The sequence below is a fragment of the Bubalus kerabau genome, chromosome 7 (genome assembly GCF_029407905.1).
Source record: "Bubalus kerabau isolate K-KA32 ecotype Philippines breed swamp buffalo chromosome 7, PCC_UOA_SB_1v2, whole genome shotgun sequence".
NCBI lineage: Eukaryota > Metazoa > Chordata > Mammalia > Artiodactyla > Bovidae > Bubalus > Bubalus kerabau.
In genome coordinates, this window is record NC_073630.1 from 14,021,111 (window position 1) to 14,040,326 (window position 19,216).

At 38.5% G+C, this 19,216-nt stretch overlaps 1 protein-coding gene and 1 non-coding gene across 4 annotated transcripts in view; both read left to right on the plus strand.

Moving 5' to 3' along the window:
* Nucleotides 1-367: 367 nt before the first annotated feature.
* LOC129657470 (uncharacterized) overlaps nt 368-19,216 on the plus strand; it is a 75,229-nt gene continuing 56,380 nt past the window's right edge. Inside the window, exons 1-3 of one of the 3 annotated variants that reach the window (XM_055587663.1) lie at nt 368-595; nt 753-876; nt 1,031-2,124. In XM_055587663.1, the coding sequence (XP_055443638.1) occupies nt 789-876; nt 1,031-1,725 (783 nt within the window). In that variant the 5' untranslated portion in view covers nt 368-595; nt 753-788 and the 3' untranslated portion in view covers nt 1,726-2,124. Of the gene's footprint in view, nt 877-1,030; nt 2,125-17,949; nt 18,076-19,216 lie in introns of those variants that run through there. The other 2 variants (XR_008716750.1, XR_008716749.1) reach the window with 2 other exon arrangements.
* On the plus strand, nt 7,268-7,339 carry TRNAS-AGA (transfer RNA serine (anticodon AGA)). The gene has a single exon. It is a non-coding gene; the product is annotated as a tRNA-Ser (tRNA).

Below are 19,216 nucleotides of genomic sequence, written 5' to 3' on the forward strand. Positions count from 1 at the left end.
CGGCTTCCCTCCTCCGGCCCGGCCCCGCTGCTCGCACCCGGCACAACTCCCCCGCCACCGCGCCCCAGCGAACCGGCTCCGCGGGCCCGCCTCGCCGAACTCCGCTCCCGCCTCGCGCAGAAAGGGGATTTTCTCTGCATTACTATCTGCATTACCTTGAAGTTCACTTTTACTACCCCTCTTGGAGAGGGTTTTTTCCCCTCCCTACTGGAATCTGGCTGTTCCGCTCGGAATCTCCTAATCTTGCCACTTAGATTTTATTTTGGCAGCGAAGACCAGCGATTCTCCGCGGGCCGTTGGGGCGGGGGGGAGGGGGGCTTTTTCGGTGGGGGGAGGGGGAGGGGAACATCCGGCGTGAGGCGGGGGGTTGGGGGGGTGGTCTGTTGGAAGTTGCGGCGTAGCTGGGACCGGAGACCCGCGGCCCCGGCGCAGCGATGGGGATGGTCTGAGCTCCAGCCTCTCCCCCTTGCCCGAGAACAACGAGGCTGGATACATTTTAAAAAAGCCAAACTGCAAACAACTCTGGCGATGCCAAAATTCCCCTCCAAGTGACACGGCTTCGCGAAGGAGGTTTCCTCAGGCTGGGCTCTTTCTGGTACTCTCTCTGCCTTCCTCAGCGACGATTAAAAGCTTTGGTCTGGTTATAGGAATTTAGGGGGGAAAAAAAGGAAAAGAAAAAGAAAAAGCTTGTGCTAAACTATCGTGACCTCAAACTCTTTGGACTTTTATATATTTATTTTTAACACTGAAAGAAAATCCATCCTAAAAGAGAATCAGCCTAGGAGGAGATGGAAGTTTTCCCCTGGCTCTTGGTTTTGTCCGTCTGGTGGTCTCGAACCTGGGACTCGGCAAATGCGGATTCGATCATTCACATCGGTAAGAAAGGGCTGGTGCTGCCCGTGGGTACTTTGACCGTTTGGTTTCGCAGACGTTTTCCCTTTGCTTCCCCCTCTCCGCCCTCTGTGTGGCTCGTTGGCGGTGGCTTCGGTTCATTGCCCCTTCCCGCTACCCTTCCCTCACACTTGTGCAGTTTTCTGGAAGGATGTGGATGCTGAACCTGGACTTGTGCTGTTGTTTCGCGGTGAATCCTGGAGCGTGGGCTGGATGCGTGGGGTCTCAATTTACCTCAGCGTGCGTGTGTGCCGGGGAGCGCTGGGGGCTTCTAAATGTGTGAGGAAAGGAAGTTTCATCGACTCTACCTTCCATATTCTTTCCCGGATGTATATTTGCTCCATTAAAAAAAAAAAATATATATGTATATCTTTGGGGGGAACAGAGAGTCATCTGCGAAGCGAAAAGAGCTGGGGTGGGAGATGGGGGTGGGCGGTGGGGGTGGGCGAGAGCTCCCTTCGGATCGAACAGGTGGTTTTGCAACGTGAGCGGGCCGCGTTCGCCGCAGCGCGTGCGGCGGTGACGGGGTGCTGGCGGCGCCCCCAGCCTCCTGCTCTTCTTGCTGTCCTCTCGGCTTTGCGGTACTCGCGTCGAGTCGCCGCCACCGTGACGGGAGGGGCCGGCGGCCGTGTCGCCGAGGACCGGGAGCCGCGCACCTCGGTGCCCGGCTCGCGCTCGCCGGCCCTGGCCTCCGGCGCCGGGGGAAAAGCGGGAGCAGAGGCGCGCGGGCTGCCCTCGTGGGCAGCCTCGCAGACACCTGCCTCGCCTCGCTGTCAACTCGCGAGTTGCAGCGCTAGGCCGAGAGCAAAGGCGCTGGGGCTCGGGGTGGCCTGACTCCGGGAAGGACGCCGAGCCGGCTTGGAGATGCTTGTGGCCCCACCTATTGGCAACCAGACGGGCCGGGACTGGCCGAGGCGGGCGCTGGCGCGGGGGCGGGCGCGGGTGGGGGCTGCGCGTCATTATCATGCACCGCGCTCGCAGCTTCAGGCTCCAACTCTTCTCACTTGCTAATCCGTGAGAGCTGAACGGAGACGGGCTCTTGCAGCCTTCTCTACGTTAATGCGATGATTTCCTTTTCGGAAATTCGCGTCCGCGGGCCAGCGAGGTTCATTTACTGCGCTGAGGAGAGGCCCCTCTTGGGGAATTTTTCTGGGCACAAGACTTTTATCTGTCCACACGGTTTGATGTTCTGCAAATTGAGGCGACAGATGGGTCGCAGCATCTCCCCATTCCGTCCCCCTGCCCCTCCCCCGAGCAACAAACACAGACACGCACGCTCGCGCGCATACCCCTTCTTCCTCCCAACACACACACACACACACACACACTCACACTTACGTTCTGAAAGGGGAACCTAGTGCAGGTGGAGGTTGTGTGTGCCCTAGCCAGGGATTTCTGGTGTGTGAACCCGTGGAGGCCAGCCTCAGCTCCAGGGGGCTCCCTCTCTTGGTCTCAGAGGCTGTCTTTGTAAACATGTCTGCCATTCTCTATCGTTTATATCAATAGAACCATATAGGTTCCTGTGCGAGGAGTAGTAAGGTCAGGGTTCAGAAAACCTTGTACGTAGTCATTTAGTAAATTAATCACTAGATAGCTTGCCTACTAGATCACATTTTGCCTGGGGGCAACAGTGCCTGTGGGTTCAGAACTTTTCAGGGAGAAATTGTGGCCTCATTGAGAGGTTCAGTAATGTTCTGATAAGAGTTCAAAAATGACGTATCCTCTGTTAAAGAAATGACGTACATTTAATTTATATCCAGTTGTAAATGACTGAAGCAGGAATACAGATTTATATTATCACAGTACCTTTACATTCACATTGTGTTTAGGAGTTTCTGCCTTATGCTCCTCATTGCTCAGAAGCGAGGGTGTGGGTAAATGCTTATTTTATTGCTTATTCAGTGGTCTACACAATAAGTACTTTACTTGCAAACACCTGCAGCTGTTACTGTCCTCTACCAGATAAATACTATCTTGCATTGCAGTCTGGGTATTTGTTTCAAAATAGAACACAACTACTGTATTTTTTCCTTTGAGTTCTATCAGTCAGTATGACATGGCTTACTTATTTATAACCTGACCTGCCACCCCAAGTCCGTGTACAAATTAGAGATTTCTTTAGAAAGCTGATTGTATGCATTAAATGTATATATTGATACTACTGAAATAAATATTTAATTCTCAGATAATTTGACTTGAATTCATTTAGTACATTACACAAGAGAATTACCTTCTTTATAGACTACCTAATATTGCCATGAAACTAGCAAATTGACGGTTGTTTCAGATGCTTCATATCTTTTATAACATACTGAAAAATTTTACCTCCTAAATTAAAAAAAAATGATCAAGTGTAATTTATGTTCACGTCAGAGGTTAAAATCCTCTTTCTCTTCCACCCCCATCCTAGCTAAACTATAATGAATTAAAAACTGAGTAGCTATGTCAAAATTTTTAAAGTATCAGTTAATAGTCTTTGGATCAGTTTACTTACTTGGTTGAGTAGGAAAAGATAATTATCTTTAGGGGGTAGTCTTCATTTAAGTATTTAATTGTGAGAAATATACTTATGGCAAACATATTTTAGGACTAAAGGGATAAAAGTGATGAAACTGGAGGGGAAGTGAATATTTCAACTCTATAGATGTAAAGAGATATGCAGAAATGAAAGGTTTTCACAGCCTCATGTGATGTGTTCTGGTAGAAAGTAGCTGCAATATGTAGTTCAGGCGAGCTGGAAAGATAAAAAGACACTGCTCTAATAGGTTCTTTAAATATTGAATCTTTTTGGTATTGAACCAAAGTGTATGTATGAAAACCGTCTCTTCTTCCTCTTTGTTTTTATTTCATGCAGGTATTTTTTAATAAAATCAATTGTATATTTTAAATTCATATGTTTTTGAGCACATTAGTTGACTGCAATGATGAGATATAATGGTTAAACTCTAATAACTTAAATGAAAATGTATTTATTAGTCAAAATGAACTAATGTAATTACTTTGAATTTCTGTTAAATCATATTTTAAAGATAATTGATAATTAGAATATTCTTGTTTCATACACATGTACATGCAATACATGCACAGTGTTTGGAAATAAATCACCTCAGTTGTGATCTTCTTTGCCCCTCCCACAAGGAAAGGTCTTTTGACGTATAAAAACTGTGCAATTTTGAATTATGCTTCTACCTTGAGCTTGTGCATTGATTGAGTAATTTCATCAGACTCACATTACTTGATTGCTTAGAAGTTTCCTAATGATCTGCATTCTGTAGGAAGAACCAAAAAGTCGTGAGTGGAATGGCAATGATATTGTGTTTTATGAGGCTATTCAAAAGTCGCTCTGATTTATGTAGCTAGAAAGCTCCAAAGTCTTTGAGATTAGCCACGCTGACTGCTATTTTCTGCATACATCAGTCGTCCCACACTCTTTACTCCCTAAACACAACAGGGGTTTAGAGCACTGCTTTAATTAAGCGGGGATTAGGTGGCATTTCCAGTCAACCGCACAGTTTGTGTCTTGCTTCATATCTAATACAGAGGATCTCATGTTTTAACAGTTTAATGTGTGCTCATTTCTTATCTGGTTCCTGTGCCCACAGAACTGATTGAGATGAGCCATCCTCAGTTACATCTCTCTACAAGGAATCACTCAAACAGTGTACTTATTCATATATTACAAAAACCACAAGCATATTTTTATTGTTATCGGTCATGGTAAAATACCTTATGCCAACAGGGAATATAAATAAAGCACTTATGCATGTTTTTCTCATAAGCAAATGATACTTTGTCCTCTGAGACCATAATCATCAACTATGACATGTTGAGAAGCCTAAGACAATTCACAGAATGTTTTCATCATGAGAAAGTTTAAAGTACAAAACTGATGGGTGAATAAAATGTGTTACCACATTATAAACATTATAAATATAATTGATGGCAAGTTTAAAGCATTAATTTTCATTACTGCTGCACTGAGGACAATTTTATCAAATAGAGAATGTTGTGGCATTTCCAGAAGTTGTACTGTGTCTTCTGTCAAATTGTTTTTTTTTTTTCAACTCTTCACATGATTTGCATTGGTTAATGACAGCCTTCAGGAGTCATCAAGAACTCCCTACTGTATAAGACATTTCAGTAATTTAAGTTATCCTTTTATGATTTACAATAGTTGTTTGCTCCCTAAGTTATAGATAAGTTATACTGTAAACTTCTAGAGAGTATTAAGAAGTAGCTTCTGGATATAAAATTGGGGTATACTTTATAATGTATACTTTTTTGTATCAATAATACAGTTATTTGAAGTGCAATTCAGATGTGCATTAAGTTGGACAGTGTTATTAATCAACAATATCAACTGTGACATGATTAATAAGCCATTACACTGAGGACCTTTGCTTTCTACTCCAAGTGAAATGTACATCTGATAAGTAGCTCCTATAAATTTTAATTCAAATATGAATAAAAATCAAGATCATTAACTTTCAACTTAACAATATAAACCAGTTGAGGTTATTAAGAGTAATGGAAGGTGCATTATATTTAATTCTAATCGCTAAGGCTCAGTTCACCATACTGCAAGTTTATCTCAAAAATATATAATTTTAAAACCACATTTTAATGCAGAGGGTGGTTTTCCTTCACTTGCACGCAATACTTTAGTATTAAAAAGTGAAGTATTTGGTGCTACTATTAGATTTTCATGATATTTCAGACAATAGCATATTGGTGAGTAGTGATATTTAGGTTGACTACAAATATAGTGTTTATTAGAAGTTACATTTGTGGCCCTATAAAGATAATTTTGCCATTAGGTGTCACTGCATTCTGAGCTGTTCCTTTGTAGTCCTACTTGAAAATCACATGAATTATTTTTCTTTTTTAATTTTAGGGAAAAGATGCCATTTAATTAGGATTATGATACTCTAAGATACAGATGGTCTTTATTTTCAAACGAGAAAAAGAAATGCTGTCCCCGACTCTTGTAAGAATTTAATTCTAGGACATATCAACATTCTATATTCTCTAGATTCGATTGCTGGATTTAGTGGTGTAAATTTTTCACAAAATTAAAATACAGCAGAAATATACTCTTACTTATACTTATACTATCTATGGAAAAACTAAAATTCCAAATAGTATGTAAATACACATAATAGTGCTGGTCTAAACAGACATTATGGCAACCCACTCCAGTACTCTTGCCTGAAAATTCCACAGAGAGAGAAGCCTTGGTAGACTACAGTCCATGGGATCACAAAAAGTCGGACACGACTGAGCAACTTCACTTCACTTCTTCAAACAGACATTAGTAACTGGTTAACTAGGGAACATTTTGGGTCCCAAACTGATTGATGTTTGTAACATGAAACACATACAGAGCTGTGAAAAAGAAAAAGGGCACAAATAAAAATATGTTTACAAATGTCAACCATTGAATTTTGTGAATGATCATGTATACTTTCAGATAAGTTTGGCATGGGAAATTTGAAGTTTTATGTATTATATCAGTTTCTTCCACACACATACCACCACCACAACTACCACCACCACAAGCACCATCAGGTTTGTGTGCTAATATGAAACCAGTGTCTATTATCAAGTAGAAATTTTCCTGTTTATTTGACTTGTTTAAGAGGCAAAAATCTTTCTTTTGGCATATCCTATTATAAGACTAATGGAGAATGAAACTAAGGTCAACTTTGACCTGATATATTAGTTTTAATGTTGGCAAATCACATAATTAGAGAATGGAATACTGGGTTAAATGAATGAACAGTTTATCATATTATGTTAGACCTTGCCCTGTGCCAATATTTAATAAACTAGTTGGAATAATATATTATTAAAACTCATAGTAAAAAATGATCAGATGGATATCTGAAGGATAAGGGAAAAAAAACGAGAGTAATTCTGGGATTGGTTATTAAGAAGGCATCTGTGAAGTTAGGTCATTTCAATTTGGTGAATTTTAGCATTTGGATGTGGACAGAAATTTTAGAAAATGTGAAGAAAAACCGAAGGAGGATATAAGACAGTAAACAGTGTTCTGGATTAGAATTTTGAGTGTTTAGGGTTAAGTACCAATTTTACCAATAACTTATTGAACTATATTGGGAAGCTATTTATTTTATTTAGTCCTTATTTTTATTAACCCTAAAACAAGCTTTAGATTAATGTTCATTTAAGCTCTACAATTACATGACCTAAAATGAAGACAAATTCCTATATTTCAGAAGAGATACAGTCAAGTATGGTTCAAACAGCCATTTTTAATAGGTTTAGAGTGAATTAAAAAAAAAATACAAGGGGAACAGGTGGAACACAGAACCTTAAACCTTCAAATTAAGGACCCCATAATATGAAGATGACTTCCCTGCTGGCTCAGAAGGTAAAGCGTCTGCCTAGAATGCGGAAGACCCAGGTTCAATCCCTGGGTCGGGAAGGTCCCCTGGAGAAGGAAATGGCAATCCACTCCAGTATTCTTGCCTGGGAAATCCCATAGATGGAGGAGCCTGGCAGGCTACAGTCCATAGGGTCGCAAAGAGTCAGACATGGCTGAGCAACTTCACTTTCACTTTTAATATGAAGATATTTTTGGTATGAACAAGAATTATTGTATATTTGTTAATCAGATATTCTAGATAACTTCAGTATCAGAAGGGAGAGCTGGGTTTGTTTCCTTTTTTTTTTTAATTTAATTTAATTTAATTTTTTAACTTTACAATATTGTATTGGTTTTGCCATATATCAAAATGAATCCGCCACAGGTATACATGTGCTCCCCATCCTGAACCCTCCTCCCTCCTCCCTCCCCATACCATCCCTCTGGGTCATACCAGTGCACCAGCCCCAAGCATCCAGTATCGTGCATCGAACCTGGACTGGCGACTCATTTCATATATGATATTCTACATGTTTCAATGCCATTCTCCCAAATCATCCCACCCTCTCCCTCTCCCACAGAGTCCAAAAGACTGTTCTATACATCAGTGTCTCGTTTGCTGTCTCGTATACAGGGTTATTGTTACCATCTTTCTAAATTCCATATATATGCATTAGTATACTGTATTGGTGTTTTTCTTCTTCTTTTTTTTTTTTCTTTTTTCTTTTTCCTTTTTTTAATTTAATTTAATTTAATTTTTTTAAATTTTATTTTATTTTTAAACTTTACAAAATTGTATTAGTTTTGCCAAATATTTTACATTTTGTGTTTGTTTTCTCTAGGGTTAGTATTTAGATGTTACATACAGTGCTAGTGTATCCCACAATACTAGTGTACTTTCAGGATGACTGGGGGAGTGAGTAGTCATGTTCTAACCAGCAGGGACTACAGGAGCCCTTAGAATTTACCAAGTCGAAGTGCATCAGGAATATTAGAATGCATTTGGCACCACTCACAAATGTAGTGTATAAAAGAAACAGCCAGTGTTTCTTCAGTGTTCTTCATTGTTTTGGATTCCTGCCCCAGGTATTCCTGCTTTTACCCTACTGTTGTTCATGAAATGGTTGTCAGTGTGAAGCTGAGGCTGGGTTTACTCATTGAAAGCCTTCCTGAGTGAATAGAAGGAAGCCAGAGGCAAGCACAAGGAGCTCACAAAAAGCCTCCCTGTGTGTTAAACATTTTAAAATCACTCTGTAATCAAGATCCTTATTAACAGATATTTTTATTCATGAAAAAAGATCGTTATTAATTTTATTAAAACAATTGTAAAATTTTTTTCATTCCCAGATAATGCAGAGTAGTTTTTAAAATAATAATTTTATTGCTCTGAATTTTATTTTATTGCTCCTAATACTTGATTTTTCCCAAGTAATCTTGAAAAGGTGATTGCTTCATTATCAGAATCATTATAATTCTTTAAGTTAGTTCCCTAAACCCACAGGGTAAGGTATATATTATTATCAATATGCCGTATGTATGCTCTTTGGGAGAATAGTATATCATCCAACAGACATTTATTCTGGACCTGTTCTCTATGAAGTACTGTTTTTTAGGTCCTGGATTTAAAATGTCGAACAAGTAAACTAATATGCCCTTGTATTTAGGTAATTGCACTCTCATGGGGGTAGCAGCCAGATAAATAAGGAAATACATGTTATAATGTCAGGTAGTGATAAATGCTTTTAAGAACAATGAAGGAATGGCACTGTATTTTGAGTAGGGTGGTCTGGTAAGACCTCCTGAAGAGATGATTATTGGAGCAGAGACATGATTCCAAAAAAGGAAATTAGCCATGTGGGTATCTGATGAAAAAGGATTTCAGCCAGAGGGCATAGCAAAGGCAACTGCCCTGAGATAAGACACTAAGGAATCTGCTTAATTCATTTAAGGAACATCTTAAAAGTCAGTGTGAAACAAACGTGTAGAGAGCAAAGCAGAAAGTAGAAGGAAATAAGTCTAAGAGGCAAATTGGGAAGATCCTATCATAGCTTATAAGTCATGATATGGTATTTAGATCTGAGTATATAGGATGCCCTCTGGAGAGTTGAGATCAAACACATGCTATGTAATACTTTGTGTTTTAGAAAGATAAGTGTATCTGCTTGGTTGAACTGATTGAAGTAGTCATAGGAACATTATTATGTACTACCATTTGACAGTACTCAATTGAACTGTTCTAATAGTTGGTTGCTGAGTTAGTTGAGCAGTTTAAGATTGTGGATGTATTTTGAAGTTTATAAAAGAAATAGGATTTTCCAATGAAACATGCTGGGAGAAATCCAGAGACAATAATGAGGTTTCTGAAGTATTTTACTAAGCAAGCAGGTGACTAAAATTGCAAACATGGGGCAATGGGTAGGTTTTAGATAAAAGTCAAAATTTACATTTATTATATTTGATATTTCTATTAGATATCAAATTTGAGAATTTAAGTTGGTAATTGATTATATTAGTCTAGAATTTCGGGGGGAAGTTAGGAATTCAAGCTGCACATTAAGAATTCATCATTACAGACATGATCTTTAAAGCAATGGGAGAGGATAGCACACTTAAGGAATAATTATGCAAAAAGAAGAGGTCCAAGATTATATACCAAAGGGTGTTCCAAAATGTAGAGGTCAGGGTGAGAATCTAGGAGAAGAGAAAGATGTGTGACCTGTGAGTTAAGAAGAAAGCTAGGAGTATGGTGTGTTCTGTAAGCCAAGTGAGGAAAGTATTTCAAGGAGAAAACCAGAAATTCTGTCAAATTTTATGGATGAAAACTGAAACTTGACTACTGGGTTTAGAAATGTTGAGGACAAAAGTGACTTTGACAAAATTGCTTTCAGTGCACTGAAGTGACAACATACAGATTGGCAAGGAATCAAAGACTTAATGGGACTTGAGGAGTTCTATGAGCTTTGTTGGGGACAAAAGGGTATGGTGTAGGTGGGAATATGAGGTAAAGGGAAGATTTTGTTTTTCATGATCAGAGTTTGGATAGTTAGTAATTTTTTTAAAGTTTAAATCATAAGAGAATTTTCAGTAAGAGGATTCAAAATAAAATGTTCATTTTAATTCAGTCCTATTGGATTCTTGAATTTAGATAACACATGTTCAAATAGCATTGTGTTTTTGTTTTTGATTGTTGTTTATGTTTTTTGTTTAGTTTTTGTAATCTCTGGTCAAGTGATACTGGGCCAATGCCAGTGGATTTAGACAAAGAAACTTATATTAATATGTCGTCTCTGAAACAGAACCAGTTGTTCTGCAGTTTTGCTTCATGTAGTTTCCCATATTAGCACTCAAATTTAGACAAAAAATTTTTACCTGAAATTATGAATGTATTATATTTTATGGAGTATTGATATACCATTACAAGTAGAATCAACATTTAGTATTTTAGTATTTGCTAATTTTAGGGACACACCATATTCCTATATAAATGGCATTAAAATAACATTAAGATAGCATAAAAGCCTCTCATTATAATAGACACATTTGAATTGAATAAAAGTTTCCTCTAAGTAAATTTTATTATGCATTCAATTTACTTAAATCAGTTTGGAACCATTATTGAGTGTAGTTTTTTCAAAAGGCAGTACATATTGCCATATAGAATTTAAATAGATAAATTCATATGATATTAATTTTCAGTAACACATTTAAATATTTCCTTTTATGGAACTTTCACTTCTATTTGTGCTATACCATAGCTGATAGATCTTTAGTCATAGGTGAAAATGAGGAAAGAAAATGTTGCACATTTTCTAACCTCAGAATTCAGCCTTCTGAAAATGAATCTGAGTTCTTTTACTGGTCTCCTACTAATATACATAAGTTATGTATTGATTTTTTAGCTAAAATAAGAATATTTGTATTAAAATAATGCCAATAACAGATACATTTTATTTTTCTGTGTTCTTTGTCATTTACAGTGGTATCTCCTCTATAAAAACATTTGTCTTACGGAAACAATGTAATGTTTGTTTCTGGTTTACTTTCTTGGTTACGGAAACACATGTTTGTTTCTGCTTGGTTACATCTATTGATGTATAAGCATAGAATACATGAACGGTGAGGGCATAGGAGTCCTGTGGTTTGGGCACAGCAATGACTGATAAAGAAGGCAAGCTGTGTTATGGCTGGAGCTGAGGAACATGATTAATGAAGTATATAACATCAAAAGATATTTTAAAATTGTTAATTCTTGCCTTCCTGGGTGGTGAAATACAATCATTTGAAAGAAATGCTTAACAGATTTAAATTCACATTTAACTTGGAATGAGCCCCTAAAATTGGTGATGTGCTTAGTATACTTAACCTTGACATCATTAAAATGACAGGCCCCACCAGGTGCACGTTTTAGATGGGCTTATTATCTTAAAAACCGTAGGGTAGGTAATACCTTTGGAACTAAACTGGGACAAGAGAGTTCTATTGTTCTGTGGCATGTAGTTCATGGTGAATTGAAATCTGGAAGACTGATTCTTCCTTCTATAATTTCTGCAATCTGACAACCAACACAATTATGTTAGTGGTGTAGTGGCAATTACTATCTTGCTCTTCAGCCCAGATTTCTTCTTTGCTACTTCTTTGAAGGTGGTAACAGAAAATAGGGAATTTTCTTCTTAGAAATACCAGCAACTCTCAGCATAGCCCAAGGGAGGCATGCCCTTTATAAAAACCATTATAAATTTCTACTTTAAAAAAATTGTGAAAAAAAAAAAAAAAAATTAACAAGTCATTAGTGTGGAAGGTGACTCATGCCCAGACTTGAGAGGGATTACTCTTTGGTTTCCTGGTGGTGCAGTTGTGTTGGGTTTTGCACATTTTTTTATAATTCATTATTTTCAAGCAGAGAAATCATGATCTACATCCTCATATTCTATTTGCAGAAAAAAACATTTTAAATGTTATATGAAAACCATGTGAATTTTTTGATTCAGTGCTTACTGAACACCTATTGTGTACACAGTTCAATATATATTCATAGAAGACCTGGGCTTCCTGGTGGCTCAGATGGTAAAAAATCTGCCTGCAATGTGGGAGACCTGGGTTCTATCCCTGGGTCGGGAAGATCCCCTGGAGAGGGAAATGGCAACCCACTCCAGTATTCTTGCCTGGAGAATCCTATGGACAGAGGAACCTGGCAGGCTACAGACCGTAGGGTTGCCAAGAGTTGTACACGACTAAGCCACTAATACACACACATAAGACATGCTTCCCATCCTTTAAGAATTTTGAAGTATATGTGCTTTCTGAGATAATACTTTGGAGACTGAATGTATAGCAATTTAGGACTCACTGGATGACTGTGGTCTGTTATGGCACTGGAATATGTGATAATTTACTAAATGCCACCATTATGTTGCCCTTAAGTTGCCATAAAGCAAACATATATTTCAGAAAAAATATATGGATGGGATAAGGAGATTGCCACCTGTAGAAAGTCTTCATTTATAATAGAAATCTCCTTCTTCAGCTTCATGATGGCTAATTATTAACCTTGTTTTACTTCATAGGCTACAAAGTCAATGTAGTCGTGCCATAGTCAGAGCTAAGGGAACATCTCTGTTATTTTTTCTCTTTTCCTTTTTTTTCCGTCTATGGATATCAGTAGTTATGCTTTTAGGTCAAGTAAAAGAGGAGATGGCTTTTAGATCTAGTTATCTTGTAATTGGCCTTCCCTTGTGGTTCAGCTGGTAAAGAATATGCCTGTAATGCAGACAACCTGGGTTTGAGCTCTGATTTGGGAAAATCCCCTGGAGAAGGGAAAGGCTCCCCACTCCAGTAGTATGGCCTAGAGAATTCCCTGGGGTTGCAAAGAGTCAGACACAACTGAGCAACTTTCACTGTCTATATTGTAATTAATAAAATGAATGAAATTCTTTCTAAATTTAATGCCACATATCATATTATTAAGCTTGGTTTCTTGGGTATGGAGAAATTAAATTACATTTATTGTTTTCTTTTAGAGTTATTAGTATACTATTATCTTGTATTACTAATTGGTATTTTCTTCTAATGTATAATAACCTCCTCAGTGAAAATGACAATTTTATATTATAGCAAATAAAAGAAAATTTCCTAATAGAAAAAGTAAAACTAGTTAACTTTACAAATCAAGTAAGTTTTGTTGGGAAAACATATTTATGCAAGCTTTTAATTCTGTGGAGATCATTGAGAATAGGACAAACATTGAAAATTGAAAATAACAGTTTGAAAACTAACTCTCCAATATTTCTATTTTTCTTCACAAGAGTTCTTGTAGTGGTTGATAAGCGGTTAATAAATAGCAAAACTGGCTGCTCTGATTCTTTCTTTTATTTTTCCTGTCCATCCTTCAGTAGCAATGCTAATGAGCAGTAAAATGGCCAAAAGCAAGGAAGGAGCAAAGGGTTTTAGATAATCCATAAACCGGAAAATCAGCCCCTGAATGCTCATATGCACAGGCTTGCTGAGAAGAAATCGTTTTATTTTCTCAAAATATTGCCCAGATTCTAAGGCTAGAACTTGCTCTTGGCTGCTGAGATTATAAGAGGAATGAAGCTTCCAGGCCACCAAGGAAGAATACTCTGAATGACAGTCTTGGAGCAGGATGAAAAATATTATTATTGGGAAAAGAATGTCCTTTAGAGGTAATGCTGCTGATAGCCAAGACCCCAGGGATTAGCTCAGTTCAAAGGGCCATGTCTACAGTGATACTTTTACAAAGAAAATATGGATTTTAGCTGTACTTCTTAAATACTTTAGATAATTTTGCAAAAACTATGTTGGATTGACTATGTATCAATATAAATTGAATACTGAATAAATTGAATACTGTATTGTATATTCCTGGTTGGTTTCTAGCTGATGCTACATTATCCGTCATTTAAGGAAACATTTGAATATATTGTACTTAAAAAAAATTTATGAAGCACACGGATATATAGTGGTCATTAATATATATAAATGGGACTCAACTATTTTCAGTTTGAGTGGGGGAAAAAAAGGTGGTCTTTGTAAGTTATCCTATCTTATACATTGACCCTCATGGAAAGCAAAATCTGTTTACCGTTGTCATGAGAAAGCAAACAGGAACATGCTGTGGCCAAAACTGTGGAGTTGTAGTCTGGCAAGAGAGGGAAATGGTAAGCAATTCTATTTGGAAGAAACATTGTTACAGTGAAGGATAGGGCAAGAGAGGAGTCCGGAAGTTAGAAAGATCCCTTTGAGGTCTACAGTAATTCTGTAAAAACAAACAAACACACAAACAAACTTAGGCTAAGAGATGTCTAGCTTTGTGTTATAAGCTGTTTATACTGGTAGTGTGGTAGATGGAGACCAGAGAAGACTTTGGCAGTACTCTGGGTGATTCTTGGTGAAGGGTTGTGCCCTGCTACTGCAAATGGGAATGGAGAGGAGAATTTGCTTAGAGGGGAGAATAATTAATAACTCAGTCATTCTTTAGTTGCTGCTGCTGCTGCTGCTTCTGCTGCTGCTAAGTCACTTCATGTCCCATTCTGTGCAACCCCACAGACGGCAGCCCAACAGGCTCCCCCGTCCCTGGGATTCTCCAGGCAAGAACACTGGAGTGGGTTGCCATTTCCTTCTCCAGTCATTCTTTAGAAGTGGGTGTAAAAGAGGAAAGTCGAACATCATTCTCAAGTACTATCTTGAGTGACTTAGTGGAGGCTCATGCTGTTCACCAACACAAGAGACCGAGAAAGAGTAAAGAAACTTGAGTTTGGACTGAATTCAAAATTATTTTGGCATGATTGTGAAGTGTTATATCCCAGACAGCAGCTTCCCAATACCCTCCCGCTTCCTGCCTCAAATGGAGGGAAAAAAAGCCATTCTCCATAGTGATCAATTCTGTTTTGATCTAAAAACGGTAACTTTTTCTGGTCATTCTTTTTTTTTAATTTTATTTTTAAACTTTACAATATCGTATTGGTTTTGCCAAATATCGAAATGAGTCTGCCACAGGTATACATGTTTTCCCCATCCTGAACTCTCCTCCCTCCTCTCTCCCCGTACCATCGCTCTGGGTCATCCCAGTGCACCAGTCCCAAGCATCGAACCTGGACTGCCGACTTGTTTCATATATGATATTATACATGTTTCAATGCCATTCTCCCAAATCTCCCCACCCTCTCCCTCTCCCACAGAGTCCAAAAGACTGTTCTATACATCAGTGTCTCTTTTGCTGTCTCGTATACAGGGTTATTGTTACCATCTTTCTAAATTCCATATATATGCGTTAGTATACTGTATTGGTGTTTTTCTTTCTGGCTTACTTCAGTCTGTATAATAGGCTCCATGCAGTAAGATTAGATCTCAATTACAGGAGAAAAACTATTAAAAAATTTAGAGAAGTGGTCATTCTTTTTTAACTTTTCCTTCAGATCCAATGCACATAGTGTTATTTCCTATTTAATATATGAATCGTTTAAAATAATTTTCAACTATTTACATTCAGAAAATGATATTTCTGCATAAGGCCTTATGATTCTTAGTTTCTCTGTATACTTTTTTGACAGTTCAGAATTATTTCTTCTAAATGATATTCAGTTCAGTTCAGTTGCTCAGTCGTGTCTGACTCTTTGTGACCCCATGAATCACAGCACACCAGGCCTCCCTGTCCATCACCAACTCCCAGAGTTCATTCAAACTCACGTCCATCGAGTCGGTGATGCCATCCAGCCACCTCATCCTCTATCATCCCCTTCTCCTCCTGCCCCAGTCCCTCCCAGCATCAGAGTCTTTCCCAGTGAGTCAACTCTTCACATGAGGTGGCCAAAGTACTGGAGTTTCAGCTTCAGCATCATTCCTTCCAAAGAACACCCAGGGCTGATCTCCTTTAGAATGGACTGGTTGGATCTCCTTGCAGTCCAAGGGACTCTCAAGAGTTTTCTCCAACACCACAGTTCAAAAGCATCAATTCTTCGGCGCTCAGTTTTCTTCACAGTCCAACTCTCACATCCGTACATGACCACTGGAAAAACCATAGCCTTGACTAGATGGACCTTTGTTGGCAAAATAATGTCTCTGCTTTTCAATATGCTATCTAGGTTGGTCATAACTTTCCTTCCAAGGAGTAAGCATCTTTTAATTTCATGGCTGCAGTCACCATCTACAGTGATTTTGGAGCCCCGCAAAATAAAGTCTGACACTGTTTCCACTGTTTCCCCATCTATTTGCCATGAAGTTAAGGGACCAGATGCCATGATCTTAGTTTTCTGAATATTGAGCTTTAAGCAACTTTCTCACTTCCCTCTTTCACTTTCATCAAGAGGCTTTTGAGTTCCTCTTCACTTTCTGCCATAAGGGTGGTGCCATCTGCATATCTGAGGTTATTGATATTTCTCCCAGCAATCTTGATTCCAGCTTGTGCTTCCTCCAGCCCAGTGTTTCTCATGATGTACTCTGCATATAAGTTAAATAAGCAGGGTGACGATATACAGCCTTGACATACTCCTTTTCCTATTTGGAACCAGTCTGTTGTTCCATGTCCAGTTCTAACTGTTGCTTCCTGACCTGCATATAGGTTTCTCAAGAGGCAGGTCAGGTGGTCTGGTATTCCCATCTCTTTCAGAATTTTCCAAATGCTATTACTGATTTTTAAAAAGTATATATCTTCATTCTCATTTCATAATATGACCATACGTATTTTTAATCAAGGTCTGGGACTAATATTAAGAGACTAGTGCTGTTAATTTATTTGATACCCATTTCCAATCAAAACAACTTTAAAATGCAATGATCTTTGACATTTTATGTTATCAAAGTAAAATAAAAATATGAAAATTTAGGTTACTTGTGCATGATTGCTTTTATAGTTTCATATTTCAAGTAAAATCTCCTTATATAAATTCATAGAATTACATGGAAGGGTTAAAATATTTCCATAAAATTGTGTATCCTTTAATTACATGTTATCTACAAACAGTTAGCTGAAGAGGGGAAAATTGTCCTCCTAGAATGGTGAAGAAAAGCCTGAAATGGGACTAGAGGGATCTTGTTGAGACTTCAGGCCTCATTTTGTAAGTGTCTCAGAAGACTCTATTTTATGGTTAAAGATCTGTGTTCTCAGATAAGAAATGTTTGAAAACATGGATCTGCAGTCTCAGGAAAATGTGACAGCAGAAGCAGTGTGTCTGCATGTGTGTAAAAGCACTGGTTGCACTGAAGAGGAATGGAGCAGATCCATATCAGCCAGTCTTCTTTCTGTCTCTCTGTCTTTGTTTAGAGTCTAGCTTTTCAGGCTGTTTATATAATATGTCCTGCCAATGCTTAATCCAGTAGAAATAGTTTAGGTGTGATATTATTTGAACTTAATTTTGCCATCTTGCTCTTTTTTGTTTTTAGTAAGTTGATCAAGTGTGTGAGAACTAAGGATGGAAAATGGAGTGCTCCAGTGGGGAGGAAGGCTGCTGGCATTTCTCAGTCTTGCTCTCAGGCCCTCTTATTAGTTTTAGAGTAGACCAAGGGATGAGATGGAGAAGGCAATGGCACCCCACTCCAGTACTCTTGCCTGGAAAATCCCATGGATGGAGGAGCCTGGTAGGCTGCAGTCCATGGGGTTGCTAGGAGTCGGACATGACTGAGTGACTTCACTTTCACTTTTCACTTTCATGCATTAGGGGAGGAAATGGCAACCCACTCCAGTGTTCTTGCCTGGAGAGTCCCAGGGACAGAGGAGCCTGGTGAGCTGTCGTCTATGGGGTCGCACAGAGTGGGACACGACTGAAGCGACTTAGCAGCAGCTGCAGCAGCAAGGGATGAGAAATTTAAAATCGATGAAGAATAACCTGAGTCAGTTCAGTTATTAAAAATTGCAATGATTGGTAATTTTTGTTTCTGAAAGGGTTATTTTTGTATAGTACCAAAAATAAAAGCACTCAATTTGATGTCAGAGGTATATATTCAAATCATGTTTTTGTTCACTTTGCCACTTTATAGCTCGAAGTCTTTGGATAAGTAATAAGACTTTCACCATCTCAAATGTTCCTGCTTCTGCTTCCTCTCCACTTCATTGGTTATAAGGATAAGCTGTTGTAACATTTAAAATATGAACTTATGGACTATGCAAATAGTATTCATACTTAAGGAGCTATAACTTGCAATTTAACTATACTGCTAGTCAGTGTCCTGGTTGTTCATTAGAAAGTGGATCCCATGCCTGACCTTAGACAGGGTTCCCTGTTTATCCTCTGTTCCTAAAATAGTAATTCAGGTTTACATCTATGCTTTTTTCAACATATTAATCAAAGTTGAAAGTTTTTATTAAAGTAACTGAATTTAAGTTTAAGTATTCCTTTAAAGGTAACATTTCCCTCTCAAATTACATGAAATAGGTTGCTAACATGTTGTTATCGCTGATGCTGATGTTTAGTTATGTTTTGCCACCACACCCTTTCCTCTGGAATAGGGTCATCTTGTAATTTATTATCCAAACTGGGAGTCTTTTGAAAGTGAAAATGACCTATTAAGATTTCCCCTGGGGTGAAAGGGACAGACTAGAGCTGACTGGAGGCAAACAGGGACAAGGCTGCACTCATTTCAAAACCCTACCTGCAGGCATGTGATTGGCTTGTATTTGGTCCAGCGACCATAGGCAGTGATTCTATCTTAACAACAGATTATTCCTTATCTAAAGGAGGTTTTGATTTTGTTTTATTTTTAATTACTTAGAACACTTTTCTCCACGGGCAGCAGAAAAGAGGAAAAATAGCTATGTATAGGTTCTCTTTGTTCAGACAAACATATTTAACTGAATTTTAAAATATCAGACATTAGTATCTGTCATCACTCCCTTTATTCTTCTGCATCTATTCTCCCTATCTACTGTTTGCTGCTGTTAACAGAATTCACTGGATATTGGCAATTGTATCAGTTCACACCTAACCT